Below are 23,711 nucleotides of genomic sequence, written 5' to 3' on the forward strand. Positions count from 1 at the left end.
TTGCATCATACCAAACCCTTCTTTAAATTGTATCCTCATGTACTACTACTTGTTCTTCCACAGATGTTATAAGAAGATAAAATAAAGAGTGCAAGAAAAGATACAACAGTGAGCAGACAACCACCAGCATCAGTTTGGAATGAATGTCCAAGTTACAAATCAGTATTACTCATCTGCAGTAAGTGGCACTGATTAAGGATGACTGCATCAGCAGTAGTATTAATTAATTTAACAAAATTTGACTGCAGAATTTCTGAGACAGGAGAAACAAGAGATTTCCCCACCCCCACCACGTGAATTATCTAAAGGAGACCACTGTTTGATCATTAATAGCACCTTCACATCTGACCATGAGATCTGATGTACAGTTGTAACCACAAGACAATTGACAACTTATGTAGGAATCTTAATACTCTACCATTTAAAGACAACCCAATTAATTTTTACTAGTTGGCAATATCTGAAGTCTGAGCACAATTACTCAGCTTTTTAAAAAAAGAAATAAATCATATTAGACTGGAATTACACTAAAAGATGACACTTACAACTTGTTATTAGATCTATGTTATTTCAAATAATTGACAATTGAACTACATCTATTTCCAAACAATTCTGAAACACCTTGTCTATTTTCAGCAACAAAAATATACTGTAAAGAAATATATGTAGAAAAGGAAAAAAGAAGCATGAGCTATTTACAGTAAAAACATAGTCAAAGAACATGTGACAACAAAGATTCTTTTCAAATGCAAAGACTGAAATACATAAAAATAAACTACCTTGTTAACATTGACGGTAATAAAATACTAGATGAACTTTTAACATTAGACATGATGTAAAATACTGACTCTAAAACTGCTAATACTTAGAAGACTTGAAGCATCATCCGCTCCCTAAGAAAATGAAAACAAAACCCAAACTTTTTTTTTTTTTAAAAAAAAAGCCATGATGGAAAAGAATAAGTACACAGTTTGAACACAAACCAAATATGAATGTCGACTGGACCGGTGAGAATACCTGGCCCTCTCTGAATCTTCCTGAGAAAGAAGAAACGCAGAGTTATTCCACAGGAGGGAAAAAAAAAATAAAGACAACAAAGCAAAAGCAAGCAAAGGTGAGCAACATGCTGTTAGCACTTTTAATGCTGTGTATAATTTCAAATAATCAAGTGTGGCAACAGAACTCACTCAAGTCAGAAGAACTGTGATTTCACCCAATTTGGGTAAGTATGCCAACACACTACATTAAGAGACGTAAATAAAGGGGGTTAATAAAATTAGTAATCACTGTTCAGTAGTCAATCCTTTTTCTGATTACTATATTAATGCAGAAAAGAGTACAAGATTTTTTAAATTAAGAAATCAAAGTAAAAATTAAAGAAAAGCTTTACGAAACTCCAAGTACATTAGTAAGAAATTTACTATAATTACTAGTCAGAATGTGAACATTTTAAAAAGTTATTTTAGCCCTAATAGAAATTCTCATTCTCTGTTTCCTCACACATACTTCAGATTTTCTCCTTTATTATAGAAACAAAGCTTCTTAAGCAAACTGGTCAATTATAAATTCTATAGGTAGTTCTGCTCTACAGTGACAGTGAAAATAATAAACCCAGCTTATAAAATTTGGGGGAGGACAACTAGCTGAGGCAACTTATCTTTTGTTCTGTTGAAAGAGCAGAGAACATTCATTTTGCCTCACACAAAGGAATATGTGAGAAGCAGCAGGAACAAAAGTACAACTATTTAAAAATTAAGCATCAAAATGTTTCACATGACATAAGCTTCCCAAAATTTTAGTTAACAGTAGGTAAGCGTATTAAGAATAACTTATTTTAAACTATCCCACTTGAAGGCTATACAACAGAGCTCAAAGGAGGAATCCTTCTTTACATGCCTCACTTCCTACAGTTTTCAATAGGTCAAAATATTCTGAAGGTTGTAAGCCAGATATCTTTACAGTTAAAAGGTCAGCCTCTAGATCATAGATGGATATCCAAAGTCTAAAGCTTGCTTTCATACTGCCTATAGTCACATGGTTATTTGCTACATTATTACTGGGTACATTAACTTGTTCAATATTATTTTGGGACTATTCAAGAGGCTTAGCTAATACTCTACAAGAAAATAATTTCCCAAAGGGTATGTGTGTGTAAGTTTAACTTTCTAATGATACTTTAGTCTTTCTCTCTATAGCATCTACTTTGAGGATTAAAATGAACATTTATTCCGTAGAACTTTTAAACATATTATAGACAGATCATTACCAATTTTAAATATACTTTATGCCTGTGGTCTAAATGGACAAATGCCTGTTAATACTATCTGCAGCTTGCAAGCAGACAGTTTGCTATTTATGCAAGATTCTTCCTAACCACTGGTATACACCCCAGCTAATAATACGATCTTATAATGCAAAACTTCAGCTTCTGGCACAATTTTCTGTACATTTCCGTAGGTAATGTACTTTGGGTAATGAGTCTTTTCCTGGTGTACAATCAAAAATTAGAAAGCCAGCATTGAGTATTTAGCATTTTCAGGTCAAAGGACGAAGTACTTACCACAGTACATATTACAAACAGATAGCTGCTGCCGGTAGCTATCAAACTCAATTTCTAAGTATTTAAGTTTGAAAAACTCACTATCTAAAACAGGTTAGGTCTCCCAATCGAGGAAAGTGCACACATCTGCTCAGAAACCTCCTGCAGCAGATGTGCCTCTTACAAGTGCAAAAAGAAGGTGGCATTAATTTCAAAGTGAACTTGCTCACAAATGCAATCTGCATTCCACAGTTTGAAAACCCTTGTTCTCCAACAAAAAAAAAAGCATTCAAATGTTTATTCTACCAAGAGACACCAGAAATTTATGTTATTTACAAGTGACTATAGAACTAATATACACATGAATGTCAGCTAGGCAAAGAGACAATATAAAGTCAGGACAACTGCAAATAAAATCCTAATGATGGTTCTCGGATTTCTCAACAGAAGTGCTGATTAACCATCACGGTAGTTTTAGCTATTTGAAATTATGGTTACTCTTAGCATATACTACTAAAATCTTCTTGGTCCAAAACACTCAGCGAGCGCTCCCCTAAAAACATAAAAAGAAACTCGCATCTCCCATATGCCTTTTTAAGAGGTACATTAAGTTTCTGAAAGGAACTCCCTAAAGAAATACTGCACTAAATTAACATAAATTGAACAGGAGCTTTCTCAAATTGCAACCCAACTAGCTCTACTTCGTCCTGCTTAGTGGATTTAATCTAAATAAATGAACAGTCAAATATTTTATCATTATTAATTGAAAATGAGGGGCAAAGGGTAGAAGGATACAGATGATACATATGTGATTTTTTGGGTCTGGATTTTTTTGGGTTTTTTTCTTTTATGATTAATCTTTTAAGTCTTAGAAGTGAAATAATCATCAGTGAGAAGACTAGCATTTGCTACATGACTCAAAGCAGCAGCAAATAAAGGCAAGCCTGCTAAGATGAAAAAGTAAAAAACTCAAAACTCTACAAGTTAATTGCAATAAAAACATTTACTATGGAAAAAATAGTTACCTAGATTGAAACTAATGTAATTTCATGTAAAATACTTTCATGACTTTAACCAGCACATGGCAAAACCGAAACACTTTCCAGTTTAAGAAAATAAATCTCGTTTCAGTTTGTCTTTTGCTGCCACAAAGTACCCTGCATATCCACATCTATACATAGCTTACATGTAACTGGTTTCAGTAATAAAACACTTTGAAATGACACACAGCAAACCATTAGTAAATTGCTTCCTCCAAATCCTGTATTAGTTCTCTGAGTGGCAAAAACATGCACAACAGGTGGTTTTAGCCTACCATCCATTTCTGGATATGAGCCCATTTTCTATCATATGAATGCTGAGAAAACTACAGAACGTAAAAACAAAAACAAACAAAACATTTACAATATAGGTTAATAACCACACAAAACTGGATTCCTAAATCAAAGATTTGGAAAAATTTACGTTAATTGTCATGTAATCTTCAGTATAATATCAGATACCTACAGCAATTAGAAAACTGAAAGTATGGAATAACAAGAAACACATAAAACCTGGGCAAAACCATGTTTTTAAAACTGCACTTGTTATTACCATAGCAAAACTACCCCCAAATTATCAGTAATACATGGATTTGAATGTAATCATGATAAATAGGAAGTTTTCGGTCTTTCGCATGCTGCATCAAAACCTGAATCAAATTAATAACTTGGAAATAACCAGACTGCTGAAAATCTAGTTCCTAATCTTTTTACTCAAGAAATAAGGGGTTTTTTTTAAAAAAAAAGTATGAGGCAACACAAAACTATATGTGAAAATATTATCCCAAACCTACTAATTTTTTTTTAACATAAAGATCCTGACAATAGATATTTACTGTGAATACTTTCAGTATAATCCATATGGGAAGAAATTGAAAACTGCATATCCAAAGGCGCATATCCAAAGGCACATATCCAAATTATCCAGTTGCTAATTATATTATGAATACAGTAAAAACAGAGCAAAATAATTCTCTTTTTCATAGTTGTATGAAAAAGTCATACAGTCACATTTATTATTTATGCTGTGCTGCCAGTTATCCATGTTTACATGGACCTTTTGCACAGCAACAAGCAGCAAAGAATTTGCCATATGTCAAGTAATTACTCTTACAAAAGCACAAAAGTCACCAGCTGACTCAAGACACAAATGTACTAATTCAAATCCAGAGAACATTAAACTTCACATTAGAAGCTGAAAACTGTTCTTCTTTATGCAAAATTTGTTTATGCCAGCCTGAGTTCTGGACATTATCATTATATTCGCTCTCCTGCTCATTTAAAACCAAAAAAGCAGTAACAAGCAAAGCCTCAGCCTTTTAAATATCTAAAGATAAATATTTGACTAATCTTTGCCCATTTTGATTGCTAGCATTGATTTACAGCATTTGTTAAAGGTAAAACATCCAAGCATCTGATTTCGCTAGAATTTAAAAATCACATTTAAAATGTTTTGTTTTTTTAATTTGAAAGCAAGAGTGCTAACAGCCTATTTTGTCTAGATTTTTTTCCACAATACAAGTGTAACTATTAAGGAAGTTAATAATGAATGTTCAGATTAATATTTCATGAGATGCCACAAAACAAAGCAAGTTACCCTTTTAGCTATACAACCTTAGGCAAAAGAGGAGGGCATGTGAGAGAGGGAAAGTGAGAAGCTAGCAGTTGCCTGATGCTGAAAATAGTAGCACGCAGCTGAATTACACCAAAAGACAAAATCTGATGCAAGTACAGAAATAAGGCACATTAAGACTTTTACTAAAAGTCTGCACTATTTACTAATGATTTACACTACCTCTTTTTGCTGTCGCTCCAGCTCTCTCATACGTATATCTCTTGCTTCTGCTCGAGCTGCCCGTTTGGCTGCAAGCCTGGCTTCTGCCTACACAGAAATTGAAAATACGGAAATTTAAAATGACATTTTTTGTATAATCATTTAAGTACTTAATTTAATAATCTCTTCACAGAAATCACTAAGAATCTAACATCATGAAATGTAAGTGGTAAGGAAGTTGAAGTTCTCAGGATGGCATTTCAGAAAGGATATATACCTAACTCTGTAAAAAGAACATTACATCAAAAGAATTACATGTTGATAGAAGAACTGAGTTCAGAAATATTACTATCACTAATCTGAAGTTTTTTGTCTTTCAGACTTTAACAGGACTTTCCCTATGCATAGTATTTAAACAGGCTTGTATGCAGCTGCAGAATCTTCGGCCACAGGAAGACATTAAAGCAAAAAAGAAAGAATCAAACCGAAGATATTAAACCAGTACTGTTCATGTCATATTTAAAGGCTCTGCTATCATTTGCAATTATTTAAAAAAGCGAATATCACTTAGAAATGGAATTACTTCAAATGGCAATCAAAATCAGATCCACTACTGGACAAAATCTAAGAAAGAAATTTAAGATTCCTCAAGAACAAACAGTGACCGTCACCATAAAGGGACTTCCCTACCCATCCATTCAAGCCCTTATACTCCCAACACCTTCTGCAGACACAGCTCCAAGCACTCAAGAATCTGCTGCAAGCAAATCTAACTAATGAGCACAGCAGAAAGTTAACAAGAACAAAAAAATTCTGAGTTTTCTGCTGTATTAGCGAAATGAATTTGCTTGTATAAGGATCTTACGAACAAAAAAAAGACAAGCAAGACAAACAGTAGAGAGACCACCCTTTTTTCAGTGGCAAAAAGCTGTTATATCTGCACTACGTGTGAAACCTGGTTATTGGCTTACTCAACTCTTATGCTTTTACCACTTTCTATCCAGCCTCAACCAAAAAAGAAACAGTCTTTCAGACCCTAAATGCTCCCTCCAATTTAATCAGTTGGTTAGCAATATTTTTTTGACATAAAATTGATAGTTGAGGAAAATGCAAGCTCAGTTTTTTCATGTTTGAACAATGAGATGGTGAAAATTTTCTCTTAAATTCTTAAATCTGTTTGAAGACAGGTTTTCTGCTAAAAATTCCATCGGTCTATCTAAGACTAATTAAAAACTTCTGAGAAATACCAGCAGCCAAAAATTCAGAACTGCCAACATCCAAAATATTTCAATTTAAAAACGTAAAATTCAATGGGATTTTGCCTTTGGTTAAGGATAGTTTTCTTCTGGTTTTGCCTCTATCACAGCATAGGTTTATGTAAAGTATTAGAAACCTGTAAAATTCACTACAATTGCAAGTAACTTTCTTTTACTGTGCTTCAGGAAAAAGGGGTATTTAACTCAGAGTTTAACTTTAAATTACAATTCAACTACAAACAGAAAAAATCTGACAAATTACAACAATAAAGAAGATAAACACATTGTAGCTTTATTACTTGAAATAGTTTTTCAACTTCCAATTACTCATTAAGACTGTTTCCTCTATTTTGCACACTTGGGTGAAATGATTCTGTGTCAGCACTCTCGACTGCCATAATGTAATCCTTTTTCAGAGCAGCATCAAGCTACTTTTCTTCCTACCTGATGACAGCAGACAATAAAAGCAAGGGAATTCCCATGCAACAGGGAGTCTTTTCTCACTTGCAGCCCTACTCTGTTACTGTCTGTAATCACAGGTCAGTGGCATATACTTTCATGTAGACACCTACGCAGCACAGAAAGAGAAAGGACTCAACCAGCTGCTATGTCTAGTTTTAGTTCTGTCTACAGATCAGCAGATACATACATCTAGCTTTCAGACTCTGGCACGGCTTTATTGTTAAAGATAGAAAGTGCATTTGTTTACTGATTCACACTAAAAATCAATTGACATTTCACCACTCTTACTCCTACAGCCAAACACCAAACTTTCACATTCCTACTGTAGAGGGGAAACTAGTTCTTCCAATTGACTAAACCCTCAACAACAGGACAATTCTACAAACATTTATCATAAAATGGGTGCCTGAAATTGAATAATAAAACCTTTATCTTTTTAGAGAAAATTCTAAGCAAAAAATGGTTTGATATTACATTAATTATTAATCTGAGGAAATAGATTCCTCTAAAAAGTACACAGTTTCGAAAAGACCAAGGAGTTAACTTGTCAGCTGAAGACACGGTTCTCAGGCTTCCTTTACCATACCTTAGAGCAAGGGACAAATCACATGACCATTTGAAAGGTCACCATACCAAATAATTCTTTATTCTCAGCAGAACTGTTAGAGCAGACTTCACGCTATTTATAGAGCATGCAGACAAATGTTAACAACTATGTAATTGAAATTAAAAATTAACGTAAATAAAGAAATAGCCATAATTTAAAAGGACATCAATTTTCTTCCTGGCTGCTGCTGTTCACTCTACTGTATTGCTGAAGAAGCCCATAAAAGTTGTGAAAAAAGTTTCCACCAACAAGCTCTTCAGAAATTAAATTCTTCAGCTGTATTGAAATGAAGTCTTTAAATATCTGCTAAGGGAAACACAGTGCCACAACAGCTTTGGATAGACAACCGAGCAGAAAAGATGAAGTTGTTTGCACTATAGAAGCAGCAGAGGAAGAAAATCTTGATACCCTCCCCCCCTTTTTTTTTTCTGGGGAGGGGGTGTCTGTGTGTGAGGGAAACAGCAAAAGGACAGGCAGTCATAATGCTTTTCTAATTCAATTAGTATTTGAATTGAAGATCTTTCCAAATATATCACTATACCTTGCTCACTGGAGCTTGGGGGTCAGCCCAGGTTGCTTTCTACAGCTTGTATTAAACAAATCCCAGTCTTAGAAAACCACAGACTGGCCACTACAGTCTCAATTTCAGTTGCATTGGTCACTGTTCTCTATACAGACTTCAGACCAGACACATAAATAAAATACATTATTTATGATAAAGATATATTACAGTATCGTGTGACTGAAGTACAGCTTGTTAAAAAGTGAGAGAACATACCAAATTCCTATATTCCTGAAGTAAAAATTAAACTGTGGATTGTCTAAGATCTAGAAAATCTGACACTTTATTTTAAAAGTTTCTGAAGGGGACTTCTAACTGCTAAAAAGAAATGCGATAGCTGAATTTTCTTGAACACTTCAACTGCAAATACGAGATATCCAAACCTGTTACAGTCATACCAGTACGCTTACACTGGTGGCTAAAATGGAAAGAAATCACTTGGTTATATATTCTAGATGGCAAACTGGAAACCTTAGGTATAGATACAAAAATTTTGCATGGGATTTATTCAGAGAAGTGATCAAGAAAGGAAGTAAAGGACTACATAGAAGATCTTTGTAGCAAAAGACAGCGGGTAGAAAGATATACAAGGAAGGGGCCCTCAAGACTTTGAATAGGATAAAAGATCAATTAATAAAGAATTAATAACTAAATCTGTAAAATTTTTGTATAAGAACATTCATACTAGTCCTTATCTTCTGCCTTCTACCCTAAGGACTGATACATGATTTTAGGTCAGGTGCCATATCTGCATTTCTTTGGGTATTAGCTTTGCTTCGAGTAACAAAACAAAGCTATCTGTTCAACGCTGAGTCCTGGAATTCTTCAGTTCAAGATAGGCACCAAAAATTATTATATGAAAAAAAAAAAGTTATGCTTCCTTGCACCTGCATAAACGCCATTTCATTCTGGAAGAATATGCTGATTCTGGCTGTGTTCCAAGCAGCTAAGGAGCAGTACTCACTTTGCTTAGGTTATTTTATTGCATGTTTATTAAACATAGGGGTAGCACAAGGATGTTCTCCTTCCATTACAGGTGACATGGTCAGTTTCTTCATTTTAACCTAATAACCAATTACCAACAACTACTTAACAATCATTGAGAAGACCATCTCTGCTTAACCCATTTTTTTCTTTTTTTTTTTTTTTAATACATATTCAGCCACAGTCTTTTGAAAACATTTCAAACCATTTTTTGTCAACTTCCAAGGATAACATCCAAGATGTTTTTGGCAAGAAAGAAAGGAGAAAGGGAAAAAAACCCCAGGTTTTAATTTGAATGCCTTTGTAAAGATTGAGCCTGGAGTATCCCCCTTCTGATGTGTTTTTCCTTCATCTCTTCACCGCAACAATCAAGTTCTTCACCAAGGTAAGAAACATATTAGTATACAGCATCAATGTGGTAGAAGCTTCCCACCATGTTGAGTGAGGAGAAGCATAACGCCCATCTACACTGTGGAGACAGATGTTACGCTTCTCCTCACTCAACATGGTGGGACGAATTCACTGGAAAGCAATAGTTTTTGTTTGTTATTTTCATACTGTAGAAGAGGGGATTCATTAATTAGCTCAGATGCAGCAACAGAAGCTTCATAAGGATAAATCACAGGCTATACTACAATGTTATTCACCTCTGAGAAAATAGGAATGCTTTTCACTGAAAAATTAGAATTATTTTGTCATCATGGGCTACAATATGTGTACCTCCTTTGCTCGCTGTGCTGAGGGCTAGGTGATGTTTACAGTCCTGCAGTTCCCGAGGCAGGAGGCCCAGGAAGGCCGGTCTCTCTGTGTTGGCACAGCCCCAAGGTGCGCCGCGTGCTCCAGCAAAGCATCAGGATGAGGGTTTCACAGTCACCGGATTTCTCAGTGCACTGCTACACACTTTCATATAACGTTTATCACATCATTTCTTATTATGTGAACATGCAGCATTATTCTTCTCTTGTTGCTCATTGCTTTGGTATTCTCATTTCCATGATTCTTAACCTCCTCCTCTCCTTACTACCTCTTACAGACACAAGGCAACACCATCACTCATGGGCCAAATGTGTTTCTTAGGCCTCCTCAGGAATATCTGCCTTCCACTTATTACTGATGCCCCTACTCTTTCTCCAGTTGCCTATAATGTAAAGCCTATAAACAACAAAAACTTAAGGTTTATATGACTGAAAGGTTCAGGTTTCTTTATTTCTGCTGTCTGTTATTTTTTTTCTATTTATTATACCAGATCCATATATTGATTAGAAAATCTCTATATACCTTCTCCTGTAAAATATCCTTAAACACTATTACAAACTGCAAACAAAATTTTGAATTAATGCTGAGGTAGAAACAGCTGTTTTACAAATATGTAAGTGATCTCTTATTAAAACAAAAAATCATCTAGCATCTACAAAGACAATCTCTGTATGAGAGTGGAGTTCTTTGGGGTTTTGTCTTCTTAAGAAAAGTTCAAGCTGTATGCAGAGAGAAACATGTACTGAACTTTGAACAGATTGAATGCGACAAAGACTGTTGTCATCTGGTTTTAAAATCATGATATAGTCTTCAAACATTTTAATATTGAACTCTTGGCTTTTTCTACCCTCTCAATTAACACGACATTTTTTACTAAAGGAAAAACAACTATTCCTTACTCTCTGCCCAAAGTTTGAGCAATTACAGAGTGAATTTTAAATCCAAATGAATCTTTATTCTGTCCCATAAAAAAACCACCTCTTAGGAGTTTCCAGGCTCCTGATCTACAGTGAAAACAGTTATGAGAACAGTTCCCGAACAGTACAGACAAGATACTACAAGTGGCCATCAAGTGAACAGTGATGCAATCATCCCACAACCTCTAGTTCTTTGTCAGCTAGTTATTCATCCCTGAAGAATAGAAGGTTATAAGATAAATCTTGATTGTCCCTTCAAATGCTGCTTATCAGGTTGAGGCTGGTGAGATGGCAAGTCAGTCTTCTCACTATCTGGCATCATGTTCAATGTATCTGACCTTGAAATGAAGTCAGTGTAAGAACACAGAAGTGACTGAAACCTGTACTCTTGCACGTAAGGCTGGTCTTGGAGAAAGAGGTCTCAAGTAGTCAGAGATGTCTAGTGACAACAGTTTGTTACTGAATAGTCCAAATAAACACAACTTGTCTGTAAATTAAAAGACAAGTTAAACAGTAATACAGATGTCAGCTGATGATACTCTGTCCTGAAAAATTTTATAAGCAGAGAACCTCCACAACAAAACCCACAGGGAAAACAGATCTTGAGATTTTATCAGCCATATCCAGTGTAGACTGTAAGAACGTAATCTTGACAGGAGCCCAAGTCACACTAGACAATCCCTATCTGTCATTTGGAAAGGCAGAACTTTCCACAAGACAGACTCTGGTTTACATTCTTTGTCAATTTGAGAAAGGTAACAGTTTCAGTTACAACGGCTAGAAAAAGGAACTAGAAGGTGGTATAAAAGGAATTCTTCGTGTTTTCAAGGGATAGGAATTTGTTAATCTTTTTTTTTTTTAATAAGAGATTACCTGACTCCACATTAACCTTGTCATATTCAGAAGACAATTACCAATACTTAACTTCAATGTAGTTGGGTGCATTTATACTCAGAGTTCCTTTTCTCCTTGCAGGGAATGCCTAGACAATATACCTATACCTGTTCCCACAGCTTTTGAATCGAACTCAATAAACTGGTAATCCTCTCTGTTGTACCAAAGAAAGACTTCCAAACTCATCAACTGCAACTAATCTCTCTTAAGACACTGAATATGGAGTACATTGTTCCCAAAAAAGGATTGAGTAGATCCCTGTCCCTGGATAAGTGTATCACCTTTAGTCTTCCTCAGTTTCAGTAAGCACAGGCAATTCAATGCCAGAAAGGGTAACACACAACAGAATACAAAGTAGGTGCCAAAGAAAGAGGTCTGGTAACTGAGAAGTTCTTGGAATAAGGCAGTAACTCCACCACTGTTGATGTTTTACCATCTCTTTGTTTAGTGCAGAGGCACTGCAGAAGAGCTTGTCTCAATACAAACTCTCATAGCAAGGAAAAGATACGAAACCGCTCTGTACATTAACAGTGCTACTGCTACAGTGAATGAAGGGGTAGAAACACAACAAACAGAAGAAAAGCTTTCTGATGCAGAGGAAAGATGGAGAAATGAAAGAAATCTCACAAAGAGATCCTATGATAGTGCCCTTGCCTTCCATTAAATATTTTCATATAAGATGACACACCAGATTCAACCAGTGCAGAAAAATTACTATACAGAAAGGAATTTAAGGGACCAGTACCAAAGAATTCTTTAGACCACATTTTCTAGAAAGCAGATGCTTATTGGTACCAAAAGGAAGATATCACATGTTTTTTGCAAGTCCCATAGAGCAAGAAAATCTCAATTTTGTCAAGTTAAGAGCGGTGAGAAAGATTAAGATTACTGCTTCCCAAAATCTTAACTTTTGGAGGAAAACACCCTCAAACTTCATATACTACACTAGAATTCTTTGCTGGTATTACAAACTCTGATAATTCTTAGCACCTTTTTGTGATCGCTGTGAATGCCAGAGCACTCCTGTGCAGTTCTTCCATGCAGATCATCCCGAGTGCCAGCATTTTACTTCAGCATATTCTGTTTACCATCTCTTGATACCTAGAACATCTTTTAGGAATGTTTTCCTCACAAGACATCTGACTTCTGGATTACGGGACTCAATTCAACTGTTCTAAGTAACATCTGCTATATAGGTAATTTTAGAAAAGGAAGTTGAAGAACAAAACACCCTTTGACAATAAAAAGATAAGCAAGCCATGCTGCTGAGATAATGACCTCAGAGCAGCAAAGTACATCTACTCTGTATATCCATGCACTGAGAACTGGCATGCCCTATGTCAGTGTGGTAACTGAAAACTTTTCCCCAGCCTCAAATGATAGGGCATATGTACAGCACAGGAAAATCAGATGTTATTTAAAGACTGAACTTAGTTTCATTAACTGGCTTCTGCTGTTATATCCTAAGAAATGCATTCTGTTCCTTTACAATAAAAGTTCTCTTTAGACTAAGTTGGTTAATACTAGGAATTACAGCAACCAATTCAACGACAACAGCTGCTGTCTGACCTGGGATCTGTGGGCCAGCTTTCCCTACACAGACCAAGGGATTAACAGCCTGACAGTAGTACATATTGTGATAATACAATATTCATGATGACATACAACTTTTCACACTATTTAAAAATTGGATAACAATTTTAAATTAAGACTCTAAATGGAATCTGGATATGGCAACACAAAAGAAGCAGTGGTGCAACACACCATCGCAAACCTGTATTAAAGGTAACAAACCATTTTATTCTGAAATATGTTGAATTCTCTTCTCCCTAACAAGCCATGAAAGGTGACCCATGAAATACTGAAATATGTGACTATTAGACAGGGAAAAAAAGAATTCTAATAAGAAAATCAGAAGGAACTTCAAGAACAGTTTAATTCAAACAGGTGTTAAGAATTATTAATAGATGTAAACCTGTTAAAGACAATATGAAATGCCTACCCCTTAAAGAATATGCTTATCAGCACAAAAAATTAGTTATCAGCAGATTTAGATTAATATCAGAATACTTAAGTTATGAGCTTGTCAGCAAGTTGCTTTCCAGTTCATTTTTGAACAAGGAGGAGGGAAGACTTCATATAGATTACTCCCTGGAACAGAAATGTTCGACCAGTTATCTCTGTGAGATAACACCTCTAGCTGTGAGGCCTGGTACTATTTTAATTTAGCATTACGCAGGGGAGGGGGGGAACCCTGAATTTTTGTTTAATTTACATGCACACTCAAACTTTAATTAAGGGGGTTAGCAATGTAAGAGAACAAAGCCTCACAGTAATTTTAAGTAAGATAATACTTATTACACCTTGCCTTCGAGACCCCTTTTTTCTAGGCTAAATTACAAGCTGATGTTACTGTACTGGAACCGTGCAGAGAATACTCAAAAGAAATTTAAAGCCAGACTCCTTCTCCTTCATTAACTTTGTTTTCCCCAAAACCAGGATATGGAACTTGATGAGCGATGACCTAGAGCCCCACATAGAACATTTCTCATAGGGCAAGAACTTTCATTAGATTTGGTGTGAACATAGATTTCTGGAAAGTTACGAATTAAATGAAAATTATTTTTTGCTGACAACATTTCCTCTGCCTACAGTCTGATGGCTAATTTCAAAAAGCATACAGATGCTGTGTTTTCAATGACCTGTCTAATGGTTTCAATCTACCTATTTTGTCTTACTTACACCTATATGTATATACTGTATGCACACATATATAGGCAATGTACATTACAAAGCCCATTAGAATCTGCATTTTGCACTCATTTATGTCATCTGTGGTGAGCAACTTTGTAGATGTAGCTCAAAGCTGCTGTATGCACTTGTATACAAACAGTACTAAGGCTTTTGTTTCCAAGTCACAGCACTTCCTCCCAGAAAAACTCAAGTCCAAATAGACATCTGTAAGACTAAATCCCAGCTGCCTCCTCCCTACATCCGGTGGGGCAAAATTCCCCTTTGTATCAAGTTCTTGTTAACTGCATTTTGGCTGGTTCCCCCGGGTCCCTATTTTTCAGGTGGTGACTGTTAATAAAGTCCTGGTATAGAGTACATACTAGGCTTATTTTGACAGAAATGTGACTTACCACATTTGAAACAGAATATATTAAAAATACATTTTAATAATTACTATTACTTATTCAACACTAAAACACTGGCCATCTTAAAAATATTACACACTTTAATGGGATAAGTGTGGTATTTCTTCAGTTTTAGATCTGACATAACTGGATTTCTCATTTATTTTTAACTATGCATATAACTATCTGTAGCAATACCTCCCAAGCCTGAGTGTGATCCTGTAAAGTTAAACTATTCATACAATTAATATCTCACTGTGACAACAATTCAATAAATGTGATTATTTGATTGAAGATACTCTTTAGTTTGTATTAATTCTCATATTTCGGGCTCATTACACTTCTTAATGCACAGCCTAAAAAAAAAATTAATTCACTTTCTGAATAACAAAATAGCCTTCATCCCTATTTCTGAATTTAAGACAATTTGAAATAAACAAACCTCTCTGGCAATATTACTCAGCGCCTCATCTTCTGCAGAAAACCTGTCTTTCACTGGAGTCCTCTTCCGTCCTGATCCAGGAGTTCCCATGTTTATTCTCTGGTTCTGTATTTGCAAAAACAGACAGGAAAAACTCAGTTTTCAGATCTGGAATTAAAAACCAATAAACAATCCACACCACAAAATGTAATTGATTTTCCAACATTTTAGTTACATAATGTTCAAGAAACCTAAGTGCCATTGGCACAAATTCATCAAGTAGTTATCACAACATTTTATGACAGCTTTATAGAACAGTGCATCCTACAAGGTACGCACAGAGCATTTTTCTACTGAACACAACCCATCAATTTACTTACAGCTTCAAAGTTATGCACGACCGTCAACTGCTCCTAGCTCCATGATGACAGCTAGGTACCCTGTTACTTTTCACAACTCCTAAAAATAAGTATCCATTTAATTTATGGACATGAAGAAAACCTATAGGCAACAATGGGTTCAAGAAATAAACTTACACAATCATTAGAGCTCTCTCCAAAACAGAAAAGAGATTCAGCAAACTGTTCAAAGCATCCAAGCAGGTAGATGAGGCTTATTTACATTTTAATGCAGTTGCTCTCATGCAGTCTTCTACTCAAGTTTTACTATAATAGAGGACATTTCTAGACAAACAAACATTATTTTGCCAAACAAGATTCCTAATTTGGCAAGTGAAGAGAGAAACATACTAGCATCATACACCCAGAATAATACATTTTATTCTGCTTCAAATTCTGCAGGTATTTTAATATTCTGTACGTGCTTAGACAAGAGAAATAGAATATTTATTGGTGAGAGAAAAGACAAAGCCTTGAAACTAGATGTCCCCCTTCCTATAAAAACCTGCATAGGACAGATAAAACAATTATGCAATAATCTTACTCATTTCCAGTTGCTATTCTGAGACCAAAACTAAATGTACTCTATAGCACAGGTACACAACAACTCCATTGTATAAAAAACTTGAAGGACAGCAAAGCATTTGCAGATGAGTCAGAGGAATAAACCCACAGTGTCTGAAAGGGCCAGAGAAGATGCAGTTCTACCAGACAGTAATGAACTTGCTCCTGATGGGGAAGAGCAGACATAAGTACCTTCCTGGATTCCATCCATGACTCCCCAGGCTGCTCATTCATTTTTGCAGCACAGAGTGTTTGGATAAAACACAGGTATTTGGACCAACACACAGGACTCACCTGCCAGGAAGTGTTTTTACCATCTGCCTGTGGCTCATGGTTCAATTTATTTGTTACTCCCCCATAACATGATTTTTTTGTGGTGTTTGTTTTGGCTTTAATTCTGGTGTTAGGTAGCAGCACACTTTCAGGAAGAAATACAAGACTGCAGCCTCACTTTATCAGAGGTTGGGATGGGTCTTGGAAGCAGGACAGCAGAGCTTAAACTCAGGTTGAAGCGAGACTCTGAGATAAAGCCTGGGACAAGTACTGCCACTTAATCCATTCAGTACGAGTCTGTCTTTTTAGTCTTAAAAAAAAAGCAAGTCAACTTATGTTTTGTACTCAGATTAATGTAGATATACATATGCAGAAGAAACTTTGGAAATCTGTGACAAAAAAAGCTCAGAGCTCAGGTTGCTGCCCACATTTGGAAGAAATGCCTCCAAAAATCTGCATCTTTTCCCAGTAATTTTTATTGGCTGACTTCAAATAAGAAAAGCAGATAGGGCCCAAAGTAGAAGCTGCATCAACACAACATAATACTGCCCTACTACAGAAGGTTTTCACAAGGTTATATATTATAAAAACAAATAAGATCAAGAAATCATGCTATTACAATGGATAGTTCATGTAAGCAAAAGGACTCAGGCCTATCTACTAAAAAACGCCACTAAGCATAAAATAGAAAATGCTTTTAATTTGAATGTTAAGGTTTTTATTTCCTAACTCAATTTTTACCACAAATATAAACTGCACAATAACTGCACACACCGTAGACTTGCACTGCATTTGTGGGCATTCTTTAAACAACACACAACTTCTAACAGACAACTAACTTTGGTTTGATAATTCAGCGAGATTCTCTTTGCTGACAGACTGATTCGGGGAAACGGAATTTAACAGGTTATACTATTTTTAGTATAGCTATATTCAGACTGACAGTAAGTGCTAATGTATATACATAAAGTAGTGAATTTATAAAAATCAGATGCTGATGCTTTAAATGAGCACTTTAAAAAGCACTTCATCTTAGTCTCACTGTAGTACTACAAGACAGACATTGAGATGCTGGAGTGTGTCTAAAGAAGGGCAAAGCTAGTAAAGGGTCTAAAGTCTTATGAGGTCTAAGGTTTTACAAGGAACAGCTGAGGGAACTGGGGTTCAGCCTGGAGAAGAAGCTCAGGGGAGACCTTACTGAGGTTATAGCAAGGCAGGCCAAGCAGCAATAGGACAAGAGGAAACGGCCTCAAGATGCGCCAGGGGATGTTCAGGTTGGCTATTAGGAAAAATTTCTTCACCAAAAGGGTTATCAAGCATCAGAAGAGGCTGCCCAGGGAAGCAGTTGAGTGACCATCCCTGGAGGTATTCAAAAGACACATACATGTGGCACTTCGGGACACAGTTTTAGTGGTGGACTTGGCAGTGCTTGGCTAACAGTTGGACCCTTAAGATCTTAAAGGTCTTTTCCAGCCTAAACTATTCTATAATGGTGCCAAAGTCACTGTGGAGGAAGGCAGCTGTGGCACCCCTGCCAGCCATCTGCCACACTTCTCACATAGGATGAGCACAGAACTCCTGACTGAGCCCAAACCCAAAAAAGGTATCAGGGACAGATTCCCTATGAGTTATACCAAGATGTTGCCTTTGCCTATAAGGAAAAGATAGGAAAGCCAAAGCTCAGCTGAAATCAAAACTAGCGAAGGCTGGTAAGGACAAAGAGAAAGGCTACCACAAGAACTTTGGGAACAAGAGAAAGACTAAGAAAACTGTAGGGCCATTGCTTAGTGATGCAGGGGACACAGTGGGGTGTGCTTGCAAGGACCCTCCCTTGGCAGAATAGTCTGGATAATAACAAATGCAAAGACCATTTTTGTGAGTGTGAATCAAACATGCAAAATTGTCTAACAGGACATTTGCCCCAAACCAGTCATGGTGAAGAGCAAGACTACATCAGTTAGATTAAACAGTAACTAGGCAATTAGAAAGAAGTGTTTGAAATTAAGGGCTCCTCATGAAAAGGAGTATAAAAAATAAGAAAGTCTGTAGCAGCGGGAGAGACCTTGGAGAGGAAACTGCATCAGTCAAAACCCCATTTGCCACTGCTGTAAGTCATCCCACTAAGTGCATCACGGTATCTGTCCAGGCCAGAGAGCACAGCATCCCTTCTGGAAGATGCAAGGTCCTGCATTCCAGCTAGCAGGCAGTCAGTACAGGGCCCAGCAAGGGAGGAGAACCCACACCTTAAGTACAACAACGGGAGCTTGTGAGCTACACTCTCACCGGAGTGTGCAATAAAGCGTTGCAGGGAGCAGCACAGGTACACGCAAATCTAGAGCACCCACATCTCCAACAGGAACCATGCAAATAGGGAACCCTGGAGTTGAAGAACTGAGAGTGTAGTTAAACACTGGCCTGGCAAGGCTGTGAAATGTCCAACCCTGAAGATACTAATTTGCCCTAACGAACCACACATTGGGCAGGGGTGACCTCCAGAGACTCCTTCCAAAATAAAAGGTTATGTGGTTCTATAGTTACTATTGCTTCCAGCTTTGAAACTAAGCCTCAATATAAACTTTCTTTAATAAGATGTTTTAATAGTCCTTCAAGAGTCTTGTCACAATTTCTTCTGTTTCATGTAACTTTTAATTGAGCTGATGCATGTCAGAGTATTTAATATTTTACTATACGGCTCAGCACTAAAGAGATCTAGTCCCATTGCTAATAGACTGATTAGTCTAATACTAAAGGTATCATGATGTTATTTCTCAGAAAAATATAAGGTGCCAAATATTTCAAATGCATGCAGAAATATTTCTTAGGTGCTTCACTCTCATAACATGCTAATTATGGATAAAAATTGCTGCATGTTATAAGGAATACATACAGCAACATCAGAATTCTCACAGAAATTAACTACAGGACCCCAAAACAAAAAACAACCACACAAAGAACAGTGTTACACTGGCCTTCCTAAACTGTAAGAGATAATATAAGGAAAGTACATTACTATCTGCTACATTTACAGTTCAGAATTCCTAAATCACATCTATTACTTGTTCATCAATTACTGTAGGCAGAGTTACACGTTGTATTACACAACTGATGAAGTGACATCCTGTCGTATTTCATTCCAAAAATCTGCAGTGTCTGAAATCCCTAGACAAACCAGAAGGCCTGTGGGGAAATCTCTCAAGTTCCCTCTTATTTGTCAGCACCTCAGACATACAGAAATTTTACCTTTCCTAAGTCTTTGCTGTCTGCTCTTTAACTTCTGCCTAAATGTTCTCTTTGTATCTTTATCACTTCGCGGGGGGGGGGGGGGGGGGGGGGGGAAGTGTGACCTGTCTTACATAAAACAGAAGCTACACTACAGTTTCAGGCCCTATCACTCACCACCTTCAATGGCACCACCTGTTCTGATGCCTGGGTCTACGCCAGTGTGTTTGGCATCACATACATGCAAGGCATTCAGACGCTACAGTGTGAACAGGCTATAAATAGACTTAAACTCTCCTTTTCTCTTTCAAGTAAGACCACAAGATAATTAAAATTCACCTGTGTAGAAACAATCTCTGTATATTTGATCCAACAACAGAAAAAAAGCAGCTCTGTTCTAGAACTACGGGCTGTTAGAACCAGCTTCGGTTTCCTAATTAATACTGGAATATAAACCAGCAGCCTTGCATTTCAAGTCCAAAACCACAAACATAGAAGTTTGTATCTTTAAAGCAGTAAATTATTTTAATTCTGAGAAGGAGTTGCACCTTTTCTCCACAATATCCAGGCAAAGTTTCTTGCTGTTGCAGCTGTCCACTTGCAAAATTAGTGGTTTTACCTATTATAGACCTTTAAACACCTGAATCAAATGGACCATAAAAGAGGTTCTACAGAATACTGCAGTAGCACTAAACTGCCCCTGTTGCTGGAAATTGTTATCTTTGGCATGTAATAAGACAGATAAACACTACTGGGAAGTTGTTCATCATAAAATGTTATTTGAATGTCATTTCACAGTATTAAAGTACATAAATATCTAGGTTTGCTACAGAATTTTATCTGACATAGCCCTAAGCATTTTCTCAGCGTAACCCAAAGATATTACAGAATAAGTAGTAATAGACTGTGTGATCAATTTCGGTTATAAGTTGATTCAATTTAAAACTAGTGCTTAAATTCTTTTATTTCAAAAGAACAAAAAGGCAATGAAGCCAGTGGGAGACGAGAACTTAACAGACAGGAAGGCCAGAATTTCTTGAAAAAGAACAGTCTAAGAAAACCTAAAAGAAAGAATCTGAATGGAGGTTACCTGGACAAATAATGTTAGAAATATTAATAGATAAGGAGGATGAAATGTAGGAAACAGAATAAAAAAGCCCAGCATTCCTCACCAGCAAACCAATCACAGGTTACTGATAAAGCACAAACAGTGATAGCATTTTGATTTTTGACAGTTCCACAAATACTGAAAAATACACTTGTGAGATCTACTAAAAAAAGGAAAAGCTTTTCCAAATACCTAACTAAAAAAAAAGATCTAAGAAGCAGGAGTGCTATGTAATGATGACAGAGTTTAAATTAAAGAATCTAAATATACTTCACAACTTAACTGAACACTTGCTCTTTACTTCAACAAACGAATGCTGCAGATGAGCAAAGGTATGGAAGCTACCATGCCCACAATTAAAGTGAAGTTCTAAAAGCTGATGTGCTCAGAACAAACAGTGGGAAACCCAACCCAGCAATTTTAGAGAACTGTCTCATGAAACTGCAGCTCTAGCAACACAAAGCTACAAACAAGCCTAAGGTAATATTACTGCAAAACAGCAGAAGTAGCGTTCAAATTTAAGAAAGAGCAGAAAGAATCACATTGGAAATCACGTTATTTGCTTAACCTTTGGTGCTTTGTCAAAGCAAACTAAAAGGAGACACAGAAATAAATGGACATAGCATAAAGGTACACAACTTCATGCAAATTAAAATTATGCAAGACTAACATAAACCTTCTCCAGAAGAACGCTCTATATAAGGGTACAGACTTTGGAATTAGTATGTTTGTCTGTGGGCCCAAAAGCAAATGAGAAAGAAAAGGAGCTGCATGAGCACCACGATCCAACAAAGGATTGTGTGGGGAGACAGGGAGGGAAATAAGAGTTTTAATGCAATAGTTTTAAAGACTTATTTAGAATTTTCATTCAGAACAACCTTGTTGAGATAGAATTAATTGAAGCTAGAGCTATTACCAAAAAAAAAAAAAAAAAAAAAAGCTGCTAATGTAAGTAAAAGAGCCTAACATTAAAGGGAAAAAGCAAAGACTGAGGAAAGCATATAATTACTGTCTGCCAAAAGATTACAGTGCTTACCACTATGATGGAGGCCAAGTTATTCCAGTTCACGTACAGTGTTTCCATTTTAAATAACCTGTGATCTCTAATCATGGCCCACTTGAGAAACCCTTGGCACAAAGTTTGTGCTCTCAGCAGACAAGCTCATGTTAGCTTCTCCAGGAAAGAAATTTACTCTTTGGATAGTTGACAGTTAATCCAGTACAAGCTGACAACTGCACAATCTACTGCTTCAATGTGGTGTATTAGCAGTTTATTTGCCATTTTAAAATCTGAGAATTGTCATAGAATGACAGCTACTTAGAGGGGGTTGAAATCCCTCAGTTTGTGGGTGTTAGGAAGCTATAGGTGAACAGAAAATCACAAGCTGAGACAACCAAAAGCCCTAATGCAGTCGCAAAACTGTTGCCTGCCAGAGCCATGACTTAAAACAATGCAAGACCGTAACTGTACCAATGTATCCTACACTCCCGTAGAACTACCAGCTATCTTTGGTGACCTTCCTCTGTCTTTGCAAATCACCAAAATTCCAAGACAGTATCATGCAGTGATGCACCTTCAAGCAGTGGTACTTATTTTATGAAGCACAAGATCTCTGCCAGTCAGTTGCTAACAGCTGCGCTTTGAGATAGCGTTACTCCACAAATTAAAACATGACATACAGGATATTGTCATCAGTGACAAGAAGCGTCTGCAAAGCTCTTATAATAGTCCCTTCACCAGAGGAACTCCGAGGGCATGATGTAAAGCATACGCAGGTTTCAGAGAATCAATGTAACAGTTGGACTTTTCTAGAATCAGTGCTACCATAAATGCTGACGATCCAGGAACAAACTAAGAAACTAAACATGATTTTAAAATATGAGGAAATGACAGTACTATAATGAGCACTGTGAAAAATGACAGGAATGCATAATAAAAAGAAAAGTCACAAGAATCTTCCATAAGTCTTTATTCTAAAATGGAACCACCATCATTTTTACACTGTCAGCTTTTCCAAAATAAGTATCCTGTCATTTTGCAAAAGAATGATTCATTACTCATTAAAAAAATCCAAAAACAACCCCCCAAAACAAAGCAAAACACTGCTGTTACATTGAAGCTCCTTTTTTTAATGAAACAAACAGAGCCGCCCATGGTAACAACCCACATTCAGGAACAAGCTGCAACTATTTAAGATATTTTTCCATTACCAATTTAATACACTCCTACACTCTTTTCTACTACTGCTACAGTTACAGTACACTAAGAAAAGCTACTGAAGCAAGCAGGACAAATCCTCCTGGGTACCCCCTTAGAGCTTTCTCCACCTGCTGTTTCTTCAATCAGCTGAGATCACTCCTGCTGACTAGTCCTCTGCTGTGGTAGCAGGCTGGTAGGCTTAGAAACACTTGTTCCCACCTGGCCCTTTGGGAGGTGCCTCTTCACCTCTTCCTTTGGAGCAGCTCTAACTCTGTATGCCCAATACAAAAAAATATTCACTTTAACATCTTCACAAGCAGACAGCACTATCTACATAAACTATTTTCAAAGATATGTAATGGATAAATACAATCTGTCCATTAAATACACAGACATGTTACCTAGTTTCCAGAAGTTTAAGCTAATAAATTTGGATTACTTTCTCAGAAAGCATCTCTGTTTTTTTTTTAATGTTAAAAGACTGTACTGATCCGTAACTATCACATGCACCTTCACATCAGAATCTTAAAAACACAAACAACAACATAGTATCAAATCTGTTAGTGGTTTCTAATCCTCTGCTGGCATTACATACCAGAG

General features: G+C 36.5%; 1 protein-coding gene across 9 annotated transcripts in view; it reads right to left on the minus strand.

The window, feature by feature from the left end:
• LRRFIP2 (LRR binding FLII interacting protein 2) overlaps positions 1–23,711 on the minus strand; it is a 57,895-nt gene that overhangs the window by 32,109 nt on the left and 2,075 nt on the right. For 8 of the 9 annotated variants that reach the window (XM_037384771.1, XM_037384768.1, XM_037384766.1 and 5 more), the window contains exons 2-3: positions 15,371–15,475; positions 5,375–5,461 (exon numbers count right to left, since the gene is read on the minus strand). In XM_037384771.1, the coding sequence (XP_037240668.1) occupies positions 5,375–5,461; positions 15,371–15,460 (177 nt within the window). In that variant the 5' untranslated portion in view covers positions 15,461–15,475. Of the gene's footprint in view, positions 1–848; positions 894–983; positions 1,038–3,854; positions 3,906–5,374; positions 5,462–15,370; positions 15,476–23,711 lie in introns of all 9 variants that reach the window. The other variant, XM_037384772.1, reaches the window with a different exon arrangement.

Source organism: Falco rusticolus, chromosome 4 (genome assembly GCF_015220075.1).
Source record: "Falco rusticolus isolate bFalRus1 chromosome 4, bFalRus1.pri, whole genome shotgun sequence".
In the NCBI taxonomy this organism is placed as follows: Eukaryota; Metazoa; Chordata; class Aves; order Falconiformes; family Falconidae; genus Falco; species Falco rusticolus.